At 44.3% G+C, this 19,009-nt stretch overlaps 1 protein-coding gene across 4 annotated transcripts in view; it reads right to left on the minus strand.

The window, feature by feature from the left end:
* The window catches only part of LOC110537435 (cell adhesion molecule DSCAM), a 142,765-nt gene that overhangs the window by 32,781 nt on the left and 90,975 nt on the right, over positions 1 to 19,009 (minus strand). For all 4 annotated transcript variants that reach the window (XM_090192262.1, XM_021623480.3, XM_090192264.1 and 1 more), the window contains 7 exons: positions 18,294 to 18,413; positions 17,462 to 17,641; positions 6,815 to 7,014; positions 6,456 to 6,552; positions 4,845 to 4,973; positions 3,591 to 3,758; positions 149 to 219 (listed from right to left, as the gene is read on the minus strand). In XM_090192262.1, the coding sequence (XP_090048388.1) occupies positions 149 to 219; positions 3,591 to 3,758; positions 4,845 to 4,973; positions 6,456 to 6,552; positions 6,815 to 7,014; positions 17,462 to 17,641; positions 18,294 to 18,413 (965 nt within the window). The remainder of the gene's footprint in view (positions 1 to 148; positions 220 to 3,590; positions 3,759 to 4,844; positions 4,974 to 6,455; positions 6,553 to 6,814; positions 7,015 to 17,461; positions 17,642 to 18,293; positions 18,414 to 19,009) is intronic.

The raw sequence follows: 19,009 nt of genomic DNA on the forward strand, positions 1-19,009 counted from the left end.
TTGTATTTTTCAAAAGCTCTTTAAGGACAGAAGAATGGTTGTGGCCCTCTGGGCCCTGAAGAGTAGCAGACCATGTAGCAAACAGACCATAGAGCTGCAGTTAGGGTTATTCAGTCCTAGTGGTAATAGCAGGTTAAATGTATCTTACCCTCCAGGAGACTTTGATGCTCTGAGAGGAGAAAGCTTCAAGCTGCACATCTTGTGGGGGACCATCAGGGGCTAGAATAAAAGACACATTAAGGTAATTGAGATCTGAGCTACTGTCAGTGCAGTAGATGAGGTACAGGGCAAAGAAGTCAGTCTACCAGCATTCTGCCAATGGAATGGAACTATCCAAACTGAGTGTATTTTGAAGGTTATGCCAAGGTCAAGTAAATTCTACGATTCTGAGACATGGAAGGCTAAGGTCCTACTGTATCTATGGGTAGACCAGAGTAGTTGGTCTCAGATGGCCCAGCCCACTTCACAATAATGAAGATGGTGGTCATGTTTATGAGAGGTCATGGGGGACAGACAGTCAGAATAGAAGTGAGAGAGAGAGAAGTGCAGAGTGGGGGTTGGGAGGAACCACCAAAGAACCACCAAAGGGAACAGGGGCAATTTGCAGAGGGGCTGGCCCGTGGTCTATTGACTGCAGTGTGACATTTACAACATGGTCTGTTAATTGAAAAGTCCTGCTTTTAGTGCAGGGTCAGCGTGTTTTCATTAATGCAATAGAGCCAATGGAGCTGATGTCACTCTACTGTTAATGAATTGACTTGACTCCCCATTCCCCTCTTACAACATTAATGTTCTAGATGCATTTTATGGGACGTTGCAAGAATATTCACGTGTCTAGTTTTCTAAGGGTTAGGAGAATATTTCATCAACATTCCACCAGACATACACAGGACATGGTTGCCATTTTCTCAATTAAAGTTCTAGACACATTTCATGAGAATGTTACAATAGGGTTGGGAGAATATTCCAACAACATCATGTTCTATGGGTCTTCAGTACTTGCCGCTTGGTGTATGTGATCAATTGATTCGGTGGGCTCATACGCTACCCTCTTCGGGCCATCCGGGTGTTGAGAGGACAGTGCGAGGTCTTAGGGGAAAGTACTGGTGGCCCACCTTAGCTAAGGACGTGAGGTTTTATGTCTCCTCCTGTTCGGTGTGCGCTCAGAGCAAGGCTCCTAGACACCTGCCTAGAGGGAAGTTACAGCCCCTCCCCGTTCCACAATGGCCGTGGTTCCATCTGTCGGTGGAGTTTCTCACCGATCTTCCCCCGTCTCAAGGGAACACTACGATCCTGGTTGTTGTGGATCCGTTTTCTAAGTCCTGCCTTCTCCTCCCATTGCCCGGTCTCCCTACGGCCCTACAGACTGTGGAGGCCCTGTTTACCCACGTCTTCCGGCACTACGGGGTGCCTGAGGACATCATTTCTGATAGGGGTCCTCAGTTCACGTTCCGATTTTGGAGGCGTTTATGGAGCGTCTGTGGGTCTCGGTCAGCCTGACCTCGGATTATCACCCGAGAGTAATGGGCAGGTAAAGAGAGTGAACCAGGATGTGGGTAGGTTTCTGCGTTCGTATTGCCAGGACCGGCCAGGAGAATGGGCGAGATACGTTCCATGGGCGGAGGTGGCTCAAAACTCACTCCGCCACTCCTCCACGAACATGTCGCCTTTTCAGTGCATGTTGGGCTACCAACGGGTCCTGGCACCGTGGCATCAGAGCCAGACCGAAGCTCCTGCGGTGGAGGAGTGGGTGCAGCGCTCAAAGGAGACCTGGAGGGCCGTCCAGGAATCACTAAAGCAAGCTGGTAGACGGCAGAAGAGGAGCGCTGACCGCCACCGCAGTGAGGCCCCCGTGTTTGCACCGGGGGACAGGGTCTGGCTCTCGACCCGAAACCTGCCCCTCCGCCTGCCCTGCCGGAAGCTGGGGCCGCAGTGTATGGGGCCATTTAAAGTCGTGAGGAGGATAAACAAGGGGTGTTATCGGTTACAGCTCCCTTCTTACTATCGTATTAACCCCTCGTTTCATGTGTCTCTCCTCAGGCCGGTGATGGCTGGTCCCCTGCAGGAAGGTGAGGTGCCGGAGGTCCCTCCGCTCCCATCTGGACATCGAGGGGTCCCCAGCGTACACCGTACATTCTATTCTGGACTCTAGACGCCGGGTGAGTACTGTACTGTCACGACTTCCACCGAAGGTGGCTCCCCTTCCTGTTTGGGCGGTGCTCAGCGGTCGTCGTCACCGGTCTACTAGCTGCCACCGATTCCCTTTTTCCTTTTCTGTTGGTTATGTCTTATTGGTTTCACCTGTTCCTCGTTTGGGGTTTGGTTTAGGGCTATTTAAGCCTGGTATTTGCTTTTGTGCGGGCTTGTTTCTCTGTTCTGTTGTGTGGATGGTATAGTTTGTATTTTTTCCGGACTGTTTGGGTCCTGTTTTGGGCCGGTCATTTTCTTAGCCTGTTGTTTTGGCAGGACTATTTATCACCAAAATAAATACGGTTTTCCTTAGACCTCTGCTCTCTGCGCCTGACTCCGCACCCACTCCTAGTTACGTAACAAGACCAGGGTTTACCAAATTCAGCCTTCTGGAACCCATGAGGTGCACATTTTGTTTTTTGCCCTAGCACTACATAGCTGAGTCAAATAATCAACTAATCATCAAGATTTGATAATTTAAATCAGCTGTGTAGTGTTAGGGCAAAAAACAAAAGGTGCATCCCCTTGGGGTCCCGAGGACAGAGTTTGGGAAATGCTGCCTTAGACACTGTAGATCCTAAGGAGCTAAACTATGATTTTTCACTGTCTTTGTTTCTATAATGTTATTGCCTTGATTTTATTGGTCTCTGTGTCTCCGGATTCCAAACACCCAAATATCACACTATTCTATATCACACTAGCATTCTTTTGTACTATCATTTGCCATTTACCTTGATGAAATCATTATTATTTTTGTACATTGTTGTGTCTCAATAGGCCACTAGACTATAAAAAGGAACTAAGTGCAATGGTCAGGTCTGTCTGAGGAAGACGTCAGCTTGACGTTAAAACGTCAGTCATCTGTTCGCATCCTGTACAATGGATTACAGTGAGCTAAAATAAATCAATCTCAGCTTTTTTGTTGAGTGCTCCAACTCCTTTCTACCTCAAATTAGTGCTATTGGAAGTTTATCTTGGTAAACCCTTTTTGTCATTGTTGTTGAGCACCCTTCCCTTCCTCTGTTTGGTGAAGTGCAAAGGCCCACATGGAAACCATGTTCTGTGTATGTTTGGTGGGCTGTTGATGGAATATTCACCTAACCCACAGAAAACTGGACAATGTTCTCATTCAATGTGTATAGAACATTAATATCTTATGTTCTGAGAACATGGTAACCACAATCTCGGTAAGCTCTATTTCACATTAAGGGAATGGTCTCTTGGAGACATTCCATGCGCATCATGGGAACATTCCTATGAAAACCTTAGTTAATGACCTATTGAGACGCTTAAGAGAACGTTCTCTAAAGTTGCGGGAACGTTTGTTTTTAGCTGGGATGTCTGTGTGTGTATGCTGCAAGTGCATACATATGACCAGTGGTGGTCTGGTGAGTCTATACCTGCTTCGTCTGTGGTGATGGTGAGTTCATTGCTGGCCTCACTCTTGCCGATGTGGTTCTTGGCGAACATGCGGATGCTGTAGGTGGAGGAGGGGTGCAGGTCTATGATGGTGGCCTGGTTGAGCTGGGGAGACACATCTTTGGTCCTTTGGGCTGTTTCCCAGGAGCCTGCAGGGGCGGAGGTCAAGGTTTATGTGGGTTTGTGAGGACCACTGAGTGGGGCTAGAGGTCAACGCCTGCTAAGTGCATTCATCTGTGGTATTGAATTATAGCACTGAGACAAGAAAATATCATGAATAATGATTATTTGGAAGACAAAAGGAGCACATCCATCTTAACATGATGATACAGAGAAGCATTTCATCAGGATAGACTATAGACATACACAGGAAGTTAGGATTTGTATTCATACAGTGTTTCGCCTAAGATTATCTTTAGCAGCAGTGGAAAAGGCAGCGGTTATAGGGGGGGGGGTTGCTCTTTCCTGGGGGTGTTCTGGGGAATGCACCTCCGGGAGATTTTTTTGTAGAACGACTGTGAGAATGTCATTGATGGGGATTTTTTAAAGACATTCTACTCCAAAGTGCATGAAAATGACATTTTGTTGACACCATCTGATATATAACTAATGCGTGCCACTGCACTGTATGGAGATGAGGAGCAAGTGGTGGCTGTGCACTCGTGGCTCTCATTCGCGCCACTGCTCACTTTGTTTGCTACAAATTGATGTTGTCACTTGTCACTCTGTCCCTGTTAAAGGGATAGTGCGAAATTTTGGAAATCAAGCCATTTTATACTTTTCCAGAATCAGAATAACTCGTGACTCATTGATACCATGTTTATGTCTCTGCGTGCAGTTTGAAAGAAGTTGAAGGTCGTTTTATGAGCCATTGCTAATTAGTGTCAGCACAAAGACTGGAAGTCATAGACATTGCACTAAACCTAGTAAGCAAGTTACTTCAAACTGCATGCAGAGACATACAAATGTTATAAAAATGGTATCCATGAGTTCAACTGACTCTGTGTAAGTATAAAAAAGGCTTACTTGCCAAAATCTGGCACAAGTCTTTTAAAAGCACGTCTCGGTAGAAATATTGTATATAAACATAACTTTGGAGTAGAGGCAACAATTTAGTAGTGACGGCCCACCACTGCAAAATGAATATAGGTGAAACACTGCTTACAGTATTACTATACATCGCTGGCACCAGAACATACCATCTCTTACAAAGATAACTATTGTTTGTCTTGTACCTGATTTGTTCTTGCACTCAATGTCGAAGCCCGTGATTGGGCTGTTTCCGTCAAAGCCCATGGTCCAGCGGAGGGCGATGGTCCTGTCCTTCACCTCTCTGATCTCCACCTCAGGAGGGTCCGGGGGCTCTGAAGGACACCACAAAGTCACACATATGTGTTAGAGCCCTGCACAGGCATGAATTTTAACCCCAAGTGTAACGATATTCGTCTTCCTCTGATGAGGAGTATGAAGGATCGGACCAATATGTAGCGTGGTACGTATCCATGTTGATAATTTATTAACATTGACCACCAAAAACCAAATAACAAGGAGAACGAACGAAAACGAAACAGTCCTGTCTAGTGACGACACACAAAACAGAAAACAAACACCCACAAAACACAAGTGGGAAAAGGCTACCTAAGTATGATTCTCAATCCGGGACAACTAACGACACCTGCCTCTGATTGAGAACTATACCAGGCCAAACGCAAACACAACATAGAAAACGGAACATAGACAACCCACCCAACTCACGCCCTGACCATACTAAAACAAAGACATAATAAAAGAACTAAGGTCAGAATGTGACACCAAGCCCTTCCCATGCCTGCGACATTAAAGCCCTACCCAACCCAGGCCAGATTGCTTCAGCCAAATTTAAGGTCCCGGCCTGCCTGAAACCCGAAATCAGAAATAACTTCCGCTTTTAGTAAATCTATTAGATGCCCCTCTGTCTGTCACTCGCTCCCTGTGTGCAGCGCGCTCTGCATTCTCTCTGCTCATGGCGCTTTGACTCGGAGTATTCATAGCAACAGCTCTGCTTAGGCTGCTCTGCTCAATGAAGAGACACGGGACAAAACTCAATGAACATTATTATTATCTGTGAAATAATCTGTCCTGTCTTAAATTTGAAGAGGTTGAAGCACCTCTGACACAATGTTATGATCTTAGTCAGATATGACTGTGCAGTGCAGCAGAGCACCAGCAAATGGCTCAGCTTCAAAATGTTAGTGATCAATTTAGTGATTCCCGAGCCCTGCCCGTACCATAGTTACTGATGAAAAAACAAGCCCTACCCGGTCCTAACCCAATGTATAATGTCGGGGCTTGTCAGGCTTGGTTGGGGTAGCAGAGCTCTAATATGGGTATACAACACTATGGTAGTAGTGAAGGACTAGCTAGCTACACCTACTAGGGAGTCCATTAACTGCAGTGGCTGAGCTCAAACTTCATCCAAGTCCTACTATGGAGAAGCCACACAAACGGCAAGGATGGCGAGACATCTTGATGACACTGCATGCCCCTGGACATGCTCCAGAGACCATCTTTGCTTACTCTGCCCTTTTGACCACCTCCCTCCGATGATCAGTCAAGCCATGAACTTTCCGACCCTCTGATAACCTTGAATAATGCTGTTGTTGTTTTCTAAATTGCTCGTCTTTTTTTGTGTTGCTTTAAAGCGCTTTGAGATTCTTTATGTAATGAATAGCGCTATGTAAGTTGAATAAATTATTATTATTATTGTTATTATTATGCTGATGTTGCATCATTACCTTATTTGGGGGGGTTATATATTTTGATTTCATGATGTTTTCATGACAATTGTCAGTGTTAGGCAGCTGTACCTTGCACTGTTAGCTGAATAATCCCTCGGTCTTCACCATAGGAGTTGATGGCATGGCAGGAGAAGAAGCCAGAGTCTTCCCTCCCTGTAGGTCGGATCTATAGAAAAGGGATAAAGAGGGTCAGCTACATAGATAAGAAAGTGCACGGGAAATACACATTCTAGGCTATATCATTCACAGACAGGGCTCATGATGAGCCATCATAACAAACTGACAAACTCAGTAGGCAGGCTTTTTCTCCAACGCTTTGGTCCAAGCAAAATCTCTGCATAACCAGTAGCGCTCCACCTGGCCTCAGCTGAGGTAACTGAAACTGGGAAGCGAGCAGTACCACTCCCCCTGGTGGTGTGTATGTGTACCTGCAGGGTGGAGATGACCTCATCGGCCACCTCTTTGACGGTGACCACGTAGCGGTGGCTGCTCTCTGGGTTGATGATGCGATCTTCCTTCTCCCAGCGCACCATGATGGGTTTCTCCCCGTGGGCCGTGCAGCTCATCCTCTTCTCACTGCCCTGCGTGGCCAGCGTGGTGTTGGGGTACGACGTGATCATGGCTGGGACTGGGAGGGAGAGAGAAAGAGGGGAGGGAAAGAGAGAGAGAGAGAAATACAGAGATCGAGAAAGGAGGAGAGGGAGAGGGATAGAGAGAGAGAAAAGAGGAGAAGGCATATGTTACATTAGTTATGAAGTAAGACTGGCTGAACATGTTTAGCCATAATACAATTCCAGTGGGACATCATAGTGATACCTGCCACATGGAGGGTAGTTACAAGACAGGGGAACAGTGTAATGAATCAAATCTCTCTGCTCAAATTACACTTAATTGAGTCATAGTATAGTTGACTTCATTGGTTGCAAAGTGTGCTGGTTTGCTCCAACTTCTAACATAATACAAAATAAACCCCATGCCTGCCTGTTATGTTGAGCTGTGACAGCTGACATCTTATGACCACAAGCAGACAAGGCTTGGATAGGAGTAAATAGTTATTGGTCGGTCTCTGACAGCACACTACACACACTAGAGACTCAAACACACACAGCTCATTACCCCCACAACTGAGTGTGTAATGACACACACACACACACACACACACACACACACACACACACACACACACACACACACACACACACACACACACACACACACACACACTCACACACTCACACACACACACACACACACACACACACCATGGCTCCTGTGATGTAATGGGAAGTGTCAGGCGAGGGGGTGCAGACATTTAAGCTTCATCTCTTATTCACTCCCCAGCCATTTTGAGCCGTGCTACAGAAAAATAAGGCTGATTTATTTAGCATGACAACTATGAATTTTTTGTGAGATGCACTTAGAGTAGTGAGGGAAAAAAATGATTAATTACAGCCTTCTGTAAATGTTAGTATTTTGAGCAATGGTAGTCTCATTTTACAAATGTTTACATAGTCATAAACTATAACACACATTTATGTCCACTAGAATTACCATAATTTTGACATAGGATCATTGGATTGGATGAGAGGCCTTCAAAGGGACGCTACACTGTTGAAAAAAACGTAGTCAATGAAACGCCTACTGTAAGGAAGGGCTACATGAGGTGAGGTGGGCATCACACAGGAGGAGACAAGACCAATGTAACCAGTGTGTGAGAGAGTAAGCAGCACAGCTGTGTCTGTCTGTCTGTCCTGAGGCATTTGCCACAGTGCCAGGCTGTTTCTGTAATTGCTGTGTTGACGTATTTCTTTAATATCTAGCAGAATTATGGGCAGAGGAACACGGCTCTGGGGGCAGGGGAGCGAGGTGACGCCTCCACTGGGAGACTCACACATTAGACAACCACTCATTTTCTTATTTCACCCTGCGGACTAAATAAACAGGCATGCGCTTTCTTCAGCAGCACTGACGGATATGTGTATCTCTAGCTGACAGAGTAGAGGCTAGGAGAGCCCTGTTTCAAAACCTCCAGCCCAGAGGGCAACAACCATGATGCACTCCAGCCTGCTCAGCCTGCTTCTCTGCCTGCATGCAGGGAATTCTGGGATATTCTGCTCCCGCGAGAGAAAATGATGCAGCTCACCCCTCCCAGGCTCCCTTTCACCTGGCCAGGTTACCATGCCAACTAGCATCGGACAATCTCTCTCTCCCTCTCTCTCCATCCCCGTTCTCAGAAGAGGCCATTTATAGTACCAGGAATAGAACATGGACCAGCCATTGATTTCCAACAGGACCATGATTATACTATCCCAGCCCCGAATGTCGCAATGCAGACCCAAAATAAAAACAGGGATATATAACGCATCTCTGTATCTTGTAATAATGTTGGTCATGTGACAAACAGAGCAAAAACCAGGCACCTTTCCAAATGATGTCCAATCAATTGAATTTACCACAGGTGGACTCCAATTAAGTTGTGGAAACAAGGATGATCAATGGAAACAGGATGCACCTGAGCAAAATTTTGAGTCTCATAGCAAATGTCTAAACTTGTTTTCGCTTTGTCATTATGGGTTATTGTGTGTAGATTGTTGAATGAAAAAAAATATTGAATCCATTTTAGAATAAGGCTGTACCCTAACAAAATACCCTAACAAAATGTGGAAAAGTGAAGGGGTCTGAATACTTTCTGAATGCACTGTACATTTTGGTGGCAGTAGCAGGAACTGAACTTGACAAACACATGACAAACAGGTTGTATCACCAGGCAGAGTTAAATAGATGAACCATACTTATGCCTGATGTGAAATATGCAGTAGGCCTATATTTCCACCATCTTCTTCACTCAGTTGAAACAGATAACAAAACATCCCATCTCCTACCAACCTGACACCCCTGATCCATCAACATGCAGTACATTGAATGGTCATCTAACAGAAACATGAACCTACACTACCGTTCAAAGGTTTGGGGTCACTTAGAAATGTCCTTGTTTTTAAAAGAAAAACACATTTTTTTGTCCATTAAAATATCATCAAATCGATATGAAATACAGTGTATTCACTGTTAATGTTGTAAATGACTATTGTAGCTGGAAATGGCAGATTTTTTTATGGATGATCTACATAGGCGTCCAGAGGCCCATTATCAGCAACCATCCCTCCTGTGTTCCAATGGCGCAAACTGGCACTAACCAGAATAGAAAGAGGAGAGGGAGGCCCCGGTGCACAACTGAGCAAGAGGACAAGTACATTAGAGTGTTGAGTTTGAGAAACAGACGCCTCACAAGTCCTCAACTGGCAGCTTCATTAAATAGTACCTGCAAAACACCAGTCTCAACGTCAACAGTGAAGAGGTGACTCCGGGATGCTGGCCTTATTGGCAGAGTTGCAAAGAAAAAGCCATTCTCAAACTGGCCAATAAAAATTAAAGATAAAGATGGGCAAAAGAATACAGACACTGGACAGAGATATGGCTTTTTTTCTGGTTAGAGACAGTTTGCTCTGTTCTGTGAGTAGTACGCAGTGTTGTACGAGATCTTCAGTTTCTTGGCAATTTCTCGCATGGAATAGCCTTATTTTCTCAGAACAAGAATAGACTGATGAGTTTCAGAATAAAGTTATTTCTTTCTGGCCATTTTGAGCCTGTAATCGAACCCACAAATGCTGATACTCAAGATACTCAACTGGTCTAAAGAAGTCCAGCTTTATTGCTTCTTTAATCAGACAAACAGTTTTCAGCATGCTAACACAATTGCAAAATGGTTTCTAATGATCAATTAGCCGTTTAAATGATAATCTTGGATTAGCTAACACAATGTGCCATTGGAACACAGGAGTGATGGTTGCTGATAATGGGCCTCTGGACACCTATGTAGACATTCCATAGAAAATCTGCCGTTTCCAGCTACAATAGTCATTTACAACATTAACAATCTCTACACTGTATTTCTGATCAATTTGATGTTATTTTAATGGACAAAAAAATGTGCCTTTCTTTCAAAAACAAGGACATTTCTAAATGACCCCAAACTTTTGAACGGTAGTGTATGCCTGTAGATTCCAGGTCGGATGGACAGCCGCAGGCATCAGGCTCTGTTTACCCCAGCAGAGTGAGTTTCTGGCTGAGGAATGTAGGCCACAGGGTGCCCTGGCTGGATGACTGAACCATGGGAGTGAGATGAGAACGAGACGGGATCACTCCCTACAGGAGCCCACTGCCCCTGGGGCACTGTGTGTGTGTGCGTGTGTAGAGTGGGTAGGTAGGGGGAATGGCGGTGATGGCACAGAGATGACTGGTTCACTGGGTGCTAGCTCTACTCACTGCACCAAAATAATTCCCTTAGCTGCACAATTGGGTTGGATATTGAGCATGATGCTGAGTATATGGCTGCAGACAGGCTGCTTTGTGTGGGGAGTTGGCTATAACAGAGGAAGGAGAGAGAGAGAGAGAGAGAGAGAGAGAGAGAGAGACAGAATGATTATTTTCTATACTCCAGTGTCTGAGGGAAGCTGTCTGATTGGGTGATTGGGAGCTTGGCGACCAGGCAACAATGCTGTTTTTCACCAATTAAGTCTCATTATGTGCGTGCTCTCATCATTGTGTCTCGGAGCGTTATGAGTGTATTGCCCTTAATTGATCCTAATTGGCACTGATAAACATTAAGTGGCTGTTGACCCACTTTGATAAAACCAACCTACTCTGGATTAGTGATGCATCCAGTCAATTGCATCAGTGGAGGTACGTACAGTATACAGTAGAGACTGTAGTCATTTAGACAGGGGAATGGGTTCAAATGTTTTTGGTTCCCTCAGCTGCACAAAATCTAAATAAGGGCATGGGTACTTTTAAGGAAGGTAGAATAAAGTGTTAACGTGTCTAGGCAATATGCCAAATATTCTGAACCTATGATATATAAAGTATGAATACTGTGAATGTACACATGCACGCACGCACACACATAAAGCTGTGAAAATACTGCTAGTGCAACATAAGCTATTTCTGCTGGCTGTGGGCGTCTGTGACAGCGTTCCAATGTGTTGATGCATGGTGTATTATGGTTAGGCATTAGCCTATGCACAGACACTAATAACAATGAAAACGTCTCACTATGACATCACAACAGCTGCAATTAATTTCCCCATGCGTCCGCCACAATAGCCTGGCCGAATGGAATCTGTCTAAACCGCTGAATTACAGTAGCAGCCTGTGAGGACCATGATTCTTCAGTAATAGCCCGTGTGTGTGTGTGTGTGTGTGTGTGTGTGTGTGTGTGTGTGTGTGCCTATATGTGTGTATTTTCCAGTAACACAGCCAGGTAAACCTCTATGAGTGATCACCCAGTCAGAAGCTCATCCAGTATTGTATATCACCTGACCACTTTACAGCCGTCACTTCCAGTGTTGCTCTAATTTACACCTAAGCCTCTTAAGTGGCAGCAGCTTCCCAAGCAGCAGTGGTGTCATATGGCCTGGATAAACAACACACACCAGTACAGCACAGCCTGTACTGCTCCAGCAGTCTGCTACATGCTTACCGTCTATGTAGAGGAGAGGAGGATACAGTCTGATGTGGGTACAGTATATAACACTACACCTGCTAGTCTGCAGCATGCTTAGTGCCTACATGTATGGAGAGGAGGATACAGTCTGGTGTGGGTACAGTATATAACACTACACCTGGTCAGCAGAGGACAGGCCCTGTGGGTTAACGAGGGTCTCGTCTGGCACAAGCACACTGATCCATAGGAGACAAGGGGAGCAGGGCTCCCAGGGAGGCTCACGTTCCTGAGAGCAGGACCGGCAGACACAACCAACACCCGATCGCCTCGATCCGACCGCACAATGATCAAAACAACAACCTGATCCGGGAGACCAGCTCAACCTAAGGGAGAACACACAGGCTCACACACAGACACATACATGCACGCACGGCACACACACACAACGCAGAGGGACATCTGTCTGTGTGTGTGTGCGTGTGCGCGAGTGTGTGTGTGTGTGTGTGTGTGTGTGTGTGTGTGTGTGTGTGTGTGTGTGTGTGTGTGTGTGTGTGCAGACAATACTGAGCAGCCTATGTCCCAAAAATGTACACAGCGATGAAAATCTCCCACTCGTGTGGGTACTCTGCTGTGTGTGTCTAGATGTAAGGCTTTAAGTGTGTAGTGCACAGGAGTTTGGTGGCACCTTAATTGGGAAGGACGGGCTTCTGGTACTGACTGGAGTGGAGTCGGTGGAATGGTATCAAATACATCAAACTCATGGTTTCAATGTGTTTGATGCAATTCCATTTACTCAGTTCCAGCTGTTATTATGAGCCGCTCTCCCACTGTGTGACTGGAATTACATGAGCACCCAGCCCAGCCTTAGGAGTGCAGCAGGAGATCACACACACACATGCCACGTACAGAGATACACACACACACATGCCACGTACAGAGATACACACACACACATGCCACGTACAGAGATACACACACACACATGCCACGTACAGAGATACACACACACACATGCCACGTACAGAGATACACACACACACATGCCACGTACAGAGATACACACACACACAAGGACATACACGTACACAAACATACACGTACAGTTGAAGTCGGAAGATTACATACACTTAGTTTGGAATCATTACATCTCGTTTTTCAACCACTCCACAAGTTTCTTGTTAACAAACTATAGGACATCTACTTTGTGCACGACACAAGTCATTTTTTTCCAACAATTGTTTACAGACAGATTATTTCACTTATGGGTCAGAAGTTTACATACACTAAGTTGACTGTGCTTAAACAGCTTGGAAATTCCAGAAAATGCTGTCATGGCTTTAGAAGCTTCTGATAGGCTAATTGACATAATTTGAGTCAATTGGAGATGTACCTGTGGATATATTTCAAGGCCTACCTTCAAACTCAGTGCCTCTTTGCTTAACATCATGGGAAAATCAAAATAAATCAGCCAAGACCTCAGATAAAAATTGTAGACCTCCACAAGTCTGGTTCATCATTGGGAGCAATTTCCAAACGCCTGAAGGTACCATGTTCATCTGAACAAACAATAGTATGCAACTATAAACACCATGGGACCACGCAGCCGTCATACCTCTCAGGAAGGAGACACGTTCTGTCTCCTAGAGATGAACGTACTTTGGTGTGAAAAGTGCAAATCAATCCCAGAACAACAGCAAAGGACTTGTGAAGATGCTGGAGGAAACAGGTACAACATAATCTATATCCACAGTAAAATGAGACCTACATCGACATAACCTGAAAGGCTGCTCAGCAAGGAAGAAGCCACTGCTCCAAAACCACCATAAAAAAGCTAGACTACGGTTTGCAACTGCACATGGGGACAAAGATCGTACTTTTTTGGAGAAATGTCCTCTAGTCTGATGAAATAAAAATAGAACTGTTTGGCCATAATGACCATCTTCATGTTTGGAGGAAAAAGGGGGAAGCTTGCAAGCCGAAAAACACCATCCCAACCGTGAAGCACGAAGGTTGCAGCATCATGTTGTGAGGGTGCTTTGCTACAGGATGGACTGGTGCACTTCACAAAATAGATGGCATCATGAGGAAGTAAAATTATGTGGATATATTGAAGCAACATCTCAAGACATCAGTCAATAAGTTAAAGCTTGGTCGCAAATGGATCTTCCAAATGGACAATGACCTCAAGCATACTTCCAAAGTTGTGGCAAAATGGTTTAAGGACAACAAAGTCAAGGTATTGGAGTGGCCATCACAAAGCCCTGACCTCAATTCCAAAAAGCTTGTGCGAGCAAGGAGGCCTACAAACCTGACTCAGTTACACCAGCTCTGTCAGGAGGAATGGGCCAAAATTCACCCAAAAATTGTTGAAGGCTACCCAAAACATTTGATCCAAGTTAAACCATTTAAAGGCAATGCTACCAAATACTAATTTAATGTATGTAAACATCTGACCCACTGGGAATGTGATGAAAGGAATAAAAGCTGAAATAACTCATTCTCTCTACTATTATTCTGACATTTCACATTCTTAAAATAAAGTGGTGATCCTAACTGACCTAAGACAGGGAATTTTTACTAGGATTAAATGTCAGGAATTAACGGGGAAAAACTGAGTTTAAATGTATTTGGCTAAGGTGTACGTAAACTTCTGACTGCAACTGTACACATAAACAACACACACCTCCCAGACCCACTAAGAACCTGATTTACCCAGAAACTTTGGCTAAAAATGTTTATGTTGATTTAGGACAATCAACAGTTCCTCCTTCATATTACAAATCAGTGCAGTTTACATAGTCTATTCAACATCAACATCAAATGGGAACTCCTTCAACATGAAAGATGAAAACAATAGTCTGGCCTCACTTTTTCGACAGTTTCCTTTTTTCACCTGAAGAGGGAGGTGTTCCTATTGGAAAAATCTACAGCCACAACTTATAGTATAATCATAGACTTTAACATCTAAAGGGAGACCCATGGGGAAGCACTAGGCTACATGTTGGCTCTCACTAGAGACATTCATGAAAGCCTTTTCATGGAGTCTTCCCGAGCATCCATTTCTGTTTGATTTTGTCATGTTAGTGGTCTGTGCTGGTATGAGTTTCCATGTGTGGGAATGGAGTGCTAGGGATGTCAAAGAGCCACATTGTTTTAGCTCTGTATTTACAGTGGGGTGGTCCAGTATAGTGTTGGGTAGTGTTTGTTGCGTTAAATGGCTAAATGTTAAGTGACTGGTGTCACTGTGCTCTGTGACAGAGAGGCCACCAGTGTGGTGCCACCACCACACCACCACCACTACCATGGCCCTGTATCTTTCTGCCTGAACATATCCCACAAAAGCAACCATGCAGCGTTTCCAGTCTCCGTCGCTCTCTTTTTCTCTCAGAGAAACACAGGCGTTTATCCGCTGAGTGGCCATGGACTTAGCTCCCCTCCATTAGGCTCTGAACTCTGTATGCAGGCAGAGGCTGCCATGTGGAAAATAGGGCCGAGGGGGAGGGGGGGAGTGGAGGGATGGACTACCCGTCCGTCACCCTCCCTTGTCTCTCCCTTCTCTCTCTCCCCTCCCCTCCATAGGCTTCTCTTCTGTGTGTCTGTCTTTCTCCTCCTCATTTCCCTCTGTCTTCTCTTTCTGTCTTTCTCCCTCTGTCTTATTTGTGTGTGTGTAATATTTAACTGTATTAAAATTCTGAATTAAATTAAATTAATTAGATTTTTTTCAGCACCTTCAGCCCCTTTCAAATATTACATAATCTCCCCCAAATATTTGGGGAATTATTTCTTATGGATGATATAATATAAATTGAATGCATGATACTATATTCTTGTCCAGCAAGTGAAATTAAAGCAGTTGTTATTGGATAACGAAAGCAATCAAATGTGAGATCTCTCCAAGCTCTCCTTACTTCTTTCAACCCTCTGCTCCCACATGCATACCATATTTAATTACGAGTCTATTAACGCACCATGCGTCAATCTAAGTAACATAATAAAAAAATCCCATTAAAATCTGTCAATTTAAGCTAGAGATATCAGGTTTTTTGCAGGGGTTGCCTCTCATGGGTTGCGTCTCATCCGCCTATGTCGGCCATCTGCGGTGGAAGGTGGCAGAGCTACAGCGGTGTTTGTCGGAGCATGTGACACCCGAAAAGCAGTCTTCTCACAAAAACATCTGTAGCGTCCAAACGGTTTGGCCTACAAACTATTATGACCCCACTATGGAAAAGGGAGACTCTCTCTCTCTGTTTTGCTCCATTTTGACTCGTCTAAAGGTAACCCATACAAGGTAGTTTTGTGCTCTATGACAGGACTTGTCTGAAGGTAACCCATACAAATTAATGGAAGTATGGAGGTAGTTTTGTGCTCTATGACAGGACTTGTCTGAAGGTAACCCATACAAATGAATGGAAGTATGGAGGTAGTTTTGTGCTCTATGACAGGACTTGTCTGAAGGTAACCCATACAAATGAATGGAAGTATGGAGGTAGTTTTGTGCTCTACGACAGGACTTGTCTGAAGGTAACCCATACAAATGAATGGAAGTATGGAGGTAGTTTTGTGCTCTACGACAGGACTTGTCTGAAGGTAACCCATACAAATGAATGGAAGTATGGAGGTAGTTTTGTGCCCTATGACAGGACTTGTCTGACGGTAACCCATACAAATGAATGGAAGTATGGAGGTAGTTTTGTGCTCTACGACAGGACTTGTCTGAAGGTAACCCATACAAATGAATGGAAGTATGGAGGTAGTTTTGTGCTCTACGACAGGACTTGTCTGAAGGTAACCCATACAAATGAATGGAAGTTTGGAGGTAGTTTTGTGCTCTATGACAGGACTTGTCTGAAGGTAACCCATACAAATGAATGGAAGTATGGAGGTAGTTTTGTGCTCTATGACAGGACTTGTCTGAAGGTAACCCATACAAATGAATGGAAGTATGGAGGTAGTTTTGTGCTCTATGACAGGACTTGTCTGAAGGTAACCCATACAAATGAATGGAAGTATGGAGGTAGTTTTGTGCCCTATGACAGGACTGGTCTGAAGGTAACCCGTACAAATGAATGGAAGTATGGAGGTAGTTTTGTGGCAACAAAAATAACGGGTTAAGTATATGTCCAAAAAAACTCAAATATATCCTGAGCTTTCTTATAAAGGACACACTTCAATACCTTATTCCTTTATGCATTTGACTGTCTTTTTTGCCATTTATGATTGTGTTATTCAATTATTTTCTTTGGGCTATGATAGTAAAGGTCAAATTCAACATTTTATCAAAAAATACAAAATATAACTAATTGATACCGAAAGGGGTCCTAAACTTCAAATAAAATATCTAAATGATCCGTGGTATCATTTCTTAAAACAATTCCATATGTTACCCCCCTTTAAGAGGTTAAGGTACATAATCCTGACTGGAAGAGGAATCTTACTAACTGCCCCTGAACAGGCAGTTAACCCACTGTTCCTAGGCAGTCATTGAAAATAATAATTTGCTCTTAACTGACTTGCCTAGTGAAATAAAGGTAAAATTAAAAATAAAATAAAAATACAGCCATGACAGATGACTTACTTTTGACGTTGAGGTACATGGACTTGCTGACATCAGCTCCCACGTCATTGCTGACCTTACACAGGTAGTAGCCACTGTCCTCCTCCAGCACATGTTTGATGAGCAGAGAGCCGTTGACCAGTACCTGGATACGGAAGCCCGAGTTCAAGGCTATAGGCTGGAACTGGGGAACCCCCGCACCTAGAGAGGGAGAGAGGGAGAGGTGGAGGGAGGTAGAGAGAGGAGGAGGGGAAGATGTAAGATGTATTAAAAACACCTCTTGCATAGTTTATGACCAAATTGTGAAGAATTATTACATAATGGATGGATGTTTTGCAGTAACAAAAACTACAGTACATTTCCATTTCCTCCTTTACGCTAACGTGAGAAGATGTTGCCTTCCCTTCTTCCTCTTTACATTTGTTTAGAGTTGCAGCGCTGAGCTTTCACAATTCAACCTTAAGGCTGTGGACACTGTGTTTGCTGTGTTGGCTCTCATAAACAGATGCTCTTTAATAAAAAAGCTTGCCGTAGGACAACGTTGTGTTTATGCAATTCAGCAAGATAGTCAAAGGAGTAGAAATGGAAGATGCACAGTTACAGAAGGGTATTTATCCTCAATCATGAACCAAGTGTGTAAACATATCATCATAGTGGTCAGAAGGGAGAAGAACAGCTTTTAATTAATCCTGGGTCATGCTCAGTAGTGCACACTGTAGCAAAACGTTTTGAAATGGAAACGGAACATCTGTGTTCTATTTGGACAGGTTCATGCAGTACCTCCCTGTTTCACTCCATGTCAAAACATTAACTCTCTACTTAACACAATTATTTTATATTTTGGCCTATTTACCTTTGGAGTGCTTCCACACTATGGTAGGGACGGGGTATCCCTCTGCAGAGCAGTTGAGGATCACAGCTTTTCCATAGATGCCGTCCTGGTCCTTGGGCTGCACCACAAACTTTGGAGGGACTGGTTGGGAGAGCAACAGACAAAAGGTAATTAAAACGGGTTAATCTGTTATGGTGTTGTAGTTTGAGTTTGTAATACTTTGTGGCTTAAATAGCACAAATTACAAATGCTATATTTTCACACCAAGTGTGAGAAAAAAAGAAGAGCCAATGCTAGCGAGTGGGTTAGCATATTAGCCCAGTAGTGGAATAAGTGGCATCTCACATCACAACATTAAAAGATTACAGTAAAACAGAATGTGCAACACTGCTATTGGGTTTAGGGTTATATTATGTTTTAGCATAAAGGTTTTCTTTTGCTATACCCAACATAGGCCTAGTGGTAGGTTGATTTGGATCCACTCCAACTGTAGGGGAACATATGAAGAGAGTTTACTCTTGCAGAATACTGGAAAAACTAGCAAATACGTTCTCGACTCATATCTTTGAGTGGTGTCAACCCTTCTCCCCCCTCTCTCCCCACATCAACTCCCTCCCTCCCCCTCCCACCCCTCTCCACATCTTCCCCCCCACCCCTCTCCCTCCTCACCCCTCTCCTCTCCTCACCCCTCTCCCTCCTCTCCCCTCCTCACCCTCTCATCTCCTCACTGCTTTATA

Source organism: Oncorhynchus mykiss, chromosome 12, assembly GCF_057628025.1.
Source record: "Oncorhynchus mykiss isolate SJ-2025 chromosome 12, ASM5762802v1, whole genome shotgun sequence".
Lineage (NCBI taxonomy): Eukaryota > Metazoa > Chordata > Actinopteri > Salmoniformes > Salmonidae > Oncorhynchus > Oncorhynchus mykiss.